Genomic DNA, 10,053 nt, shown 5'->3' with positions numbered 1-10,053 from the left:
CGATTCTTTTCCCCATCCGTAGAGTTCTACAGTAGCAAGCTTGATTTGCAAATAAAGTATTAGTAAACATTTGAAAAGTGAGAAACAAATTATTCCCAGAACACTTAGCTCCTTCCTTCAGATACACACTTGAAAATTGCTAAGATTCTATTCTGCGAGAATGCTTGAATCTCTCCCTAAATCATAACACGGGTAAACTTACCGAAATATTTTTACAATTTTATTAGAGGTTTTAATTCACTGCTTTATCTATCTCTGTTAGACTGCAAAATAGCTTTAAATATTCAAGTGGTAATTAATGAATCTTTTATGTTGCAAATCAAACATTTTCATCTGTGCGCTGGTGGAGTAGCAGTGAGGAAGGATTTCAGGAGTAATTGTTTCTCCCGATTCCACACTGTTGACTAGCTCGTGCCTTGTGTTTTAGGAGTAGGTGTGCCTTGCTGCCTACCGGGGCTAATGCTCCGTGTGGAGGAGGTCTGCTGTCTTTCTGGAGGTCAGGATTTCTTAAGCGTTTCCTGCCAGAGACATTCCCGACTGGATGGAAAGTCTTTGAATGTGGAATTTTTGCTTGAGTGCAAAATAATAAAAAGCATGTGTATGTTAAAAAAGGATCAGCCTAATGGCAAATGAGCATTGGCTTACATTAATATTCTATTACAGTAAAAACTTCTATTTAATAAATTTTCTCCAGACTTTTTTTTCCTCCCAGAATCGGACGTATTTTTCTAAGTGGCTTGCCAACCTAAAGAAAGTATATATGATACATTTGATTTATGTTAAGTCAATAACTCACGCAAGCCATTTAAAATTGTATTTTAAGTGTGGAAATAGCAACCCAAGGAAACACATATAGTCCTATATATTCAGAAGGGAGACGTGTTAGCTCTATTTAAAATATATTTTTCTTAATGTAGTGCTTTCCTGTCAGATGGCAATAAAGCAAGGCTGAAATCTTGTCCTATAGTTCAAAACCAAAAATTAGGCTGGTATTAAAGACTTCACAGGACAAAATCGTTTTCCTTTCCTCTCTCTGCCACTCATGAAAAATGATTCAGTGAGAGCAGCTCTGGAGAACGTTCTCGAACGACTGACAAATTCTTCATTGGAAGCCACCCCGTGTTCTTCCACGGCCCTAATTAATACTGGACGTAGTGACATTTATGTATCAGAGCAATAAGCTAAACAGGAAACAATTTATGTCACCTAAAGCTTTTTAACAAATCGATGCAACTATTTGTAATTGCTTGTTTCACAAGATTAAAAGTGCTAAGGCCTGATCTTGGCCCACGGATTTGTGGTCAACCTGACCCCGTGCTTCCGTTGTTTAAAAAAAAAAAAAAAAAAAGAGGGGGGCAGTTGGTGATCTGCAGTGACTTCCATCAAGTAATCCATATTGCTAATATTTCTGGAATTTTAATGTAGTTACAATTTATAGCCAATCAAATGTGGTTACCTAAATTGCTGTTCCTAGTAGACAGTTTAACTGTCTTTATTAATTACAGTGTAATTTAATGTTTGAGTACCGGCACTTGTGTTGGTCATTTTTACAGCTAGAGCAGTTACCGGCCTTATGACGAACCATTTTAGCATTTTCAATGGAAATTTGCTAATATGATGAGTGATAAAAATGTCACAAGCTGGTAAATAATGATTATTGCTTTGGCTGAAATTAATTCTTGAAAGGCCGGTTACCTTCAAATTAACATTATAACTTGAAGCTTGTCTTTTTCTCATCCCTATATTCTTGGTAGAAGCCAAAAAAAATAGGAATATTGACCATTCCGTGTGTGTGTGTGTGGCATTAACCATCGAATGTCATTTTTACAATCAGTGGAAATAAGATTACATAGGTTTTTTTAAAAAATAAAAGGGTTTAAAAGTAAGTAAAAGTGGGTTCTATCTAGAGTGATGGCTTTCTAACCCAAAGATTGCCCCAGGTAAACCAGTGTTTTGGTACGTAATTTAATTTCCCTCCAATGTGAATTCCGTCTTGAACCTTTCATCAATCAGTCAGTTCCTTAAACGAAGGTTTTGAGACCCAACTTCACTTTAATAAAGAATACTTTTATTTGACTCTACTACAATGAAGATGAAAGACAAATCGTGATCACTACCCTCTACGTAAATATGTAATATCAAAGAACACAAAATCTAGGAAGTCAAGAAAGACTAATTATACTTTGTTTTGGTCTTTTTGGCTGGGGCAGTGGGGGGCGGGGACAGGGGGAATTTGCTAGGATCTTGAAGCCGTTTGTGTTGGTGTGCAAACTTGGCCAAAGACTCAAGGATCTTAATATAGAAAGGCCTCCATTTAAAAGAACCAATATTGTGGGTTTGCTGCCTGGTTTCTCTGAGCAACAAGCTTAAATGAATGTGCAGAAGACGATGAACCTGCTTCAGAGGAATCCCAGAAATACAGTTAAAAAAGGACTGCGCATCAAGCAGCTAAATCTTCACTAATGCACGGTCATAGTTGGTTTGGGCCCCTCAGCTTATTCAAATATGTGTACATATTTAATTTTACCAACTGCATACGCTGTAAGCAGTATTTATGTTTAAGCCTGGCATTTAAAGGAATTTCAATTAACCCTAATATTATATTCTTAGTAGCTAGATGAGAATTAAGGGTTCAAATGTTTTATTAATTATCAGACTAGAGGGCTTCTAGGCTGGAGCATAACTGTTAATGAAAAGAGGATACTACTTTGCAACTTAATAGCAAAACCTATATTAACCCCCCCCCCCCCCGACGGGCTTTTCAAAAGAATGCTGGGAAAACACATTTACGTGCTCCTCACCATCGGCCGGTGTTTGGCCGAATGGCAGCTTGGTTAATTTTCAAGTCCTCTTTTGGCTTGGGTTTCACTCTGAATTACATCCAGAAGGGTTTTATGTTACTACGGTTTGGCCACTTCAAGTGCTGTTTTCAATATACCAATTTAATTTTTATTGAAAGATGATGCCCAATCTCATCAATCCATAGAATATATACATCATAATTTAAAAGACAAATAGGTTTTTTTTTAATCGAGGTATGCACTGAAACAAATCTTGAAATGAAGATGATCTTTCTGGAATATTTAGTTCCTGGAGCTTCAGCATTTTCTGTACTGGATGTGGTTATCTAGTGTACATTTGATAGAATATTTTTATAAAATCATTTGTTCTAATCTAAGCATTTATCATTATATGCAAAAAGATTTCTTGATGAGAATATTATAGACGGTGCATGTTTTTGACATTAGCATTTTATTTGGATGACTAATCTTGCAGATGTGAAATTTTAATGAATTATTCATGAAATTGCTTTCCTGTGAAATTTTAGTTTGCTCTTAATGCTAGTTATTAAACATTTTGTTTTTTTTTCTGTATAAAATTTGATGAAGAAAAATAAGGGTGTACTTCCTTGGGAAAAAAGGTGGCTTCTAGCTCTTTTGTTTTTTCCAGTTTCCTAAGGGGAGGCTTGCACTTTGAAATCCTGAGGATTAGAGCGTCAGCCCTCTGTGATGATGAAAGCTTTCGGTTAAGACTGATTTTACTTCTGTGTTGGAAGCAGCTGGTGATAAGCCTAAGGCCTAGGCCTGACGTACAGTATCAGCGGGTCAGGAGGGGAAAGAAACTTCGGCGGCGGCGACTTTTTACTACCAGTGTGAACAAACCAGCATTTTTATTGCATTTGAGAATGCGATAATGTCAGTAATTAGTACTGACTACACAACATTTTTTTTTATTGTCTGTATCCACAGACACGGAATGATGGAATTACAGTTGATGTCAAGGAATGAGTTCCTTTTATGCCTTATCAAAACAAAACAAAACAGAAAAAAAATTCTGGTTTCTGGCAGCACATTTCCACGAAGCACCGTGCTTACAGTCCGGACTGCACCGTCTTCATCAGGGCTTCTGGGCAGCAGACATGGTGTGAACTACACCGGCCCCACAGAATGCCTTTAGAATTGTTAAGTCTCATTCTGAGGATAAAAAAGCAAAACCGACATTCCAAAAACATCCAAAATATCAAGAGGGTATATACACCATTAGCCAACAGGGACCCAAAAGATTCAAAATCCTTACGAGCATGTTCTTTGTACCCTTGGAAACGGAGCTCAGCTGGAATGTGGAAAGGAGAGGAAATATTTTTTTAACTTTTTTCCCCCCATGACAAAATAGCTAGTGATTTACAGCAATCAGATTTGGGGTTCAGAAGTCAAGGTATTCTTCCCTAGGTCCGACGGAATGCTGAAGTCACGTCAGCTCTGTCCGAAGGTGGCGGTCACTCTTCACGTACAGAAGCCTTGATAGTTCATTTCACGGCCGGTTTTCAACGCGGGCAGCATCACCTGTCTCACAGGGACAGACTCTGGGGACAAGGAGGATGGATTCTCATTCCTGACAGTGCATTTGCCTCATACAAGGGACCATCTCCCTAACGTATGCTTTTCTTCGAAAAAAAAAAGAAAAAGAAAAAGAAAAAGTAACAAATTGTCTTTACATCTTGGCACCTTGTAAAGTTTTTTTTTTTTTATACAAAAAGTTCAATAGCTTTGACAACTCCCCATTATTAATCACTACTTCACTGATAAACTTTGAAAGTGTGACCCTGGAATTTCATCATGCAAAATATTTACTGCAGCAGGAGAAAACATTTTTTAAAACAGCATTTTTTTTTTCTCTTTTCAAATGTATGAACTTGTTTAAGATAGCCAGGAAGGCAGTGGTGGAATAAACACAAGGGATAGGAATGTATCAAAAAACAGATTAACACACACACGCACACGCACACACACACACACAAATCTGTACAAAATGCTCCGATCAATGAGAACAGAAAAAAAAAAAAAAACAACTGCCAACTATGTTACAATTTAAAAGGAAAAAAAGGGTTAGGGAATTTCTCCCTCCCACATGTCAGGAAATGTCATCCAATATTCTTAAAGCAAGGATAACTAAATAAAATACATGTGCAGCAAATTCTGCAATTCCATTACATACAGTAGTTTTTTTCCAAAGCTATTTTTTTTAGTATCGTTAATATAAAGCAGTTGCACAAAAAGCAAAGGTGTTTTGACAAACAGGTGTATGCATTTATTCCTTTTTAGGAACAATATCTAAAAAAAGAACCGCCCTCCGCCCTCCCCCAAAAAAGACAAAGATTCACACAGACACATTGGAATATATGTACAACATAATAAACCCCATCCTAAAGAAGTGACTGGAACCCCCCCCCAAGGGATACAGAATCAGAACTGTAAAAATCATAGTGAAGTTTGCTTGCTGTAAAGCCTGAGAAAAGAATTTTTTTTCAGTTGGTTCTTCTGCAGGGCTGCAAAGATACGTAAAATCTAATTTTTCTTTTTTTTTCTTTTTTGCTACAGTCTTTAGACTAAGCATGCAAGACATACGACTAAGTGCAACTGAGTGAAATGTATTTTCTTTTAATTTTCATCATTCCCTAAAGGTTTGAACTGAGGTATGCGCACTAACAGTTTCTCATGCTGTTATCTTTACTCATGTCTAGCTACACATGCTGAGAATGACCTAATCTACCAGAGTTTTATCCTCTTTTGAATACCAAACGAACCAGCAACCACTCAGCTTAGAAGCACAGGGCCCCCTTCCCATGACCCTGTCTGGCTACTGCCTGCACATCATGAAGCTGCCTGGAAAAGTTAAAAAAAAAAAAAAAAAAAAAGGCTCGAGTGACCACAGACTGCCCTTTATACAGAAAGCACAGTGACGCTTCAAAAGAAATGGCCAAAGAAGTTTTTGTACCAAGCTCATGAGTGGACGGGAGTGGACTTTTTTTTTCCTTCTTTAAATGGAAAACGCTGACCAAAGCCTAATTAGAAAAAAAAAAAAAAAAAGAAAGAAAAAGAAAGGAAAAAGGAAAACATTTTGAAAAACCCCACCAAAAACCGGAAGATCTATGCCAAGACAAAGCAAAATCAATGCAGTGATCCTAGCACAGTCCTTAAAAGCTAAGTGGCAGAACAATCTTTCTGTAAAAGCAAAAACAAACATGCATTCTAGAAACGCGTCTGTGATGGAGTTCCGATGTAGAAGCTTTTCTGTTTTCTTTACGTTTTATCTTGAATGTCTCCTGTACTGGTGACCCCTGATTTTCAGAGGCATCCATTCGTGTTTTGGGGGATGGGGCTCCCTGCCTTCTGCTCCTGAAACGCACTGTGCCCTATTTTCACCTTCAGCAGCCCCATAATCTCTCCTTAGGAGTTTTGGTCTCTGTCGAGGTACAGAACAAGAAAAATAAAAACCCCAAAAAAACAAAAGTAACAACTTTGGTTCCATTACCTACTTAGTCTTCTAAATTTACTCTATGAAGAAGGAGCAGTTCTCTTTCTCAGGTTAGCAATAGCCTAGAACTGATCAATTGCCTCTAAATTCTTTCGCCTCCTTTGATCAACAATAAGAGGATATTTGGCTTCATCAGATAAAGCATAAAACGGAGAACATAATTTACCTTTGTGTAAGATCTTTGGTAATTTTAGAAAAAAAGGTACAAAGAATATAAATTAAGCCCCAAAAGGCTCTCAAACTAAAACAAAACAAAAGCTACGGTCCTAGATAAATAACTGAGTGACAGGAAAGTGGGTGCAGAGTGGAAGCAACGAGGGGCTCTCAGGACTGAGGTGGTGCTGACCGACGACCGTCGCGCTCTGCACGCCGTGCCCGCTTCTCCACGCGCGCAGGGGCACCATGCCCCCCCGCCCCGTGTCCACGGGGTCTCCTGCTGTCGTGGACACGGGCTCGGCGTGATCGCACTGCGGAACAAACAGAACTGCGGTACCGAGTCTGCACGTTTGAAAGGAACACTTCAGCATTTGCTGAACTCAGTCCTCATTAACTTCCATAACAAATTCAATCTGAAATCTAATTTGCATTCAAACAGATTAATGCCACCAAGCAGGTCTGGACTGAGGTTTCAATTCGGCGCCGCCACCCACTCTTCAGCAGAGTTGCTTCGGGAAGCCACCCTTTTGGCCATTTTGCAAACAAAGCAACCCATGCTGATTTCTACGTCAGAGAGCCTGTGGCCGGTGGCAGCTTGGTGACCCGAGAGCCTTCGCGGTCACACGGTCAGTCTACTAGGAGAATCTGGGGGCTAAGTGCTGCCTACGCTTCCTTGTGCTGGCAAAATGCTGTGGCATTTACTACAGGATGGTAGCTGCGGGGGGAAAAAATCTACAACAACCCCCTTCCCACCTCCAATACTGCTTCGTGGAATGAATCTGCGTTGTTCCGAGGGTGTCTCTCTCTCTTTTTTTTTTTTTATTTTTTCTGTCATTCATTCTCTTTCTGGCAGGACTTCAGGTCTGGGTGAGAGGACCTTCATGTGTAGAGAGTGCAGCATTTGGGACCTTTTTGAAAAAGACCAAAACGGAATGTTTTCCGACTTCAGAGAAAACGTGGTGATGTCTGAAGGAAAATGGAATGAGTGACAGAAAACTACAAACGAGAAATGACATTCAGCTTTGTATAATAAAAACACCTATTAACATTCATCACAAGGTACAGAAAACTTTAAGCCTCCGGGAGGCCGTGGGCCCAAATGGAGGCCTGAGGTCAGAACTTAAAATGGTATAGTAGAAGCAAAAAAAAAAAAAAAAAAAAAGCAATACATTAAAAAGTTTGGGATAATTACTTTTTAACCCCCTCCCCCCAGTACACACACAAAGGCCTTCCCCATCCCAACTGGAAGCAAAACAAAAAACGAACAACAACAAAAATGGAGTAAAGGCAGTGATAATCAGCATGCAGTCCTGTGCAAATAGGTCGTCCACTGGAATCCTTAAATTCTGGGCAGAGGCTTGGTCTGCAGCTCAGACGCACATGCTCAGCTGGGTGTCCTCGGTGTCCCACGTCGGCGGCAGGACGGCAGTTCAAAGTCTGCTGCTAAAAGTGAAATCAGTTTAGCAAATTTACAACACTGATGTTGACTGTTAGGAGAGGAAAATCCCAAGTACCAAACAAGTCCATCCAATGCACAGAGTACAAATTCCTTTTTTCAACAAAAAGTAGAAAAATCAAAAATACTCCCAAATGGGATTCTTGATGGCACTCAGAGTTAACACGTGTCAGAGTGGTCCGAATGGAGTGAAAATCCTCCAGACTGTACAACAAATGGAGAACGATTTCACTGCTAACTTTTGACGTGTTTTGTTTTGTTTTTCCCAATCTGCATTCTTGGGGTTGGCCCGCCCAGAGACGCTCACTCCATGTCCTCGTTTACTGGTTCGTCTTCATAATCTCGGTCATGGTCAAAATCTGGACTGTGGTTGGCTGTTGTCACTAAGGAGAGAGGCCCTTCAGCTTCCTCTGGATCGAGGGGCTCTTCTTTGACGTGCACAGGATGCCTGGAGGAAAGGAAGACAGGTTCATGGAAGGCCCTTCCAGGTCAGGGCAAGCTGGGGACTGGGGCAACAAAGCCTCCCTGGGTGAAGGACTGGGTTGTGGGTATTTAAATTCAAATTAATGAAAATGTCATGCAATTTAAAATGGAGTTTCTTTGTGCCACATTTCAAGTGCTCACAGAGCCACATTTCTAGTGCTCAAGGGCCCCATGTGGCCTACGGTCACCATACAGGACAGCAGACAGAGAACAATTTCCATCATGGCAGAGGGTCCCGTGGAGCAGTACTGCTCTAGAACAATCCTGGGCCAGAAGCAGCCTCTCTTCCCTGGGAGTGCGTTTCACACTCAGACCACCTTAGGCTCTTGTTAAAGCGCTGCGTGCGACTCAGCAGGGGTGGGGTGGGGCCTGAGCCTCTGCACGTGTGACAAGCTCCAATCCTGCCGGTCCGAGGAGGACCTCACTCTGAGTGCCCGATAACAGGCCCCGTAGGGGCCTCCTGGGTGGAAAAATACAAATCTTCCAAGACCCATGTGGAAGAAGAACCGGTAATACAACGGTGGTTTGTGGGCACCACAGAGTGCTGGAGGCTGGGCTGATCATGGCTGGCTGTGTGTTCTGCTTTGCTAGTTAACATGCAGAACCTGTGAAAGAAGTCTCCAGAGACCGACCCCAAGCGAGGTTCTATCATTAATCAACTTCAAGCAAACACAGCAAAGAGACACCATGATACATGCTTGAAACTCCAAATTAATGCATATTTTTACAAACTGTCAATAAGGCGAGAAAAGTCCTGCCAGGAAACACAAACGGGGAGGAAAAGGCTCACCCAACACAACAATATGATAAGAAAGCAGAGCCCCAATCAGAATAATAACACTGTCAGCTGTAAACAAGGCAAAACAAGAGGCCCGGCTGGTAGCGGCCACTGGGACGCGCAGCCAGTGACGAGCACTGCCAACTTTCTCATTATGGACCCGCACAGGGTTCACCTGAAGGGGACTGGTGGGGATCGGAGACACCAGCGACACCACTCTGGTAACAATAGAGAGATGTTGTTCGTAAATCATATTTACAACCGACCCTTTGCAAATACAAATTACTTTCTGTTGCAAGTCTTTTGATATGTAAAAGAACCATTCAAGTTAAAATGGTCCCATCGCTGGGGCACGCTGCAGAAGGGAGGCTTTTTTAATTGACATTATCAAGTATTAGTAATAAGAGGTGGTCCTGGGGATGCTGACTTCCTAAATAATTGATGTATGCAAACCCCAAAGGCCACTCGAACCATCTAAAAACAAACAGGAGTGCTCTGGACTGCCCTTGATGATGTGAACCTTCAGAAAACCAACTGACTCTAAAATTAGCACAGCCCAGAGAGTGTTTGAGGGTAGATGTCAGGATAAATAGCTTTTAAAAAATTGTGCCCGTATTCTTAAAAACTATCTGCACAGTGGAACTTATCGATGTTGTAGTAGGTAGTGCATTTTACTGGTCGGGCTCCATCTTTTTGTAGTTTGTTGATTGGTCCTACTTCTTTGTGTTTGTACAGGGAGACCCAGGACTGGCCACGTAATTTGCGGAGCCCCCGTTAAAAGAAAAGATGTGGTTCAAAGATCAGGAAGCACGTCAGTGTGGAAACGGCAGGGCACTGAGGCCTCTGAATGTATCTTTGAAGCCAG

The 10,053-nt window shown here is 41.0% G+C and overlaps 1 protein-coding gene across 9 annotated transcripts in view; it reads right to left on the bottom strand.

Moving 5' to 3' along the window:
- Window positions 1-3,638: 3,638 nt before the first annotated feature.
- Window positions 3,639-10,053, bottom strand: part of FOXP1 (forkhead box P1) — a 383,317-nt gene continuing 376,902 nt past the window's right edge. For all 9 annotated transcript variants that reach the window (XM_029918730.1, XM_029918734.1, XM_029918735.1 and 6 more), the window contains one exon: window positions 3,639-8,375. In XM_029918730.1, the coding sequence (XP_029774590.1) occupies window positions 8,231-8,375 (145 nt within the window). In that variant the 3' untranslated portion in view covers window positions 3,639-8,230. The remainder of the gene's footprint in view (window positions 8,376-10,053) is intronic.

The sequence above is a fragment of the Suricata suricatta genome, chromosome 12 (assembly GCF_006229205.1).
Source record: "Suricata suricatta isolate VVHF042 chromosome 12, meerkat_22Aug2017_6uvM2_HiC, whole genome shotgun sequence".
NCBI lineage: Eukaryota > Metazoa > Chordata > Mammalia > Carnivora > Herpestidae > Suricata > Suricata suricatta.
This window is presented reverse-complemented; position numbering and strand designations above follow the sequence as displayed.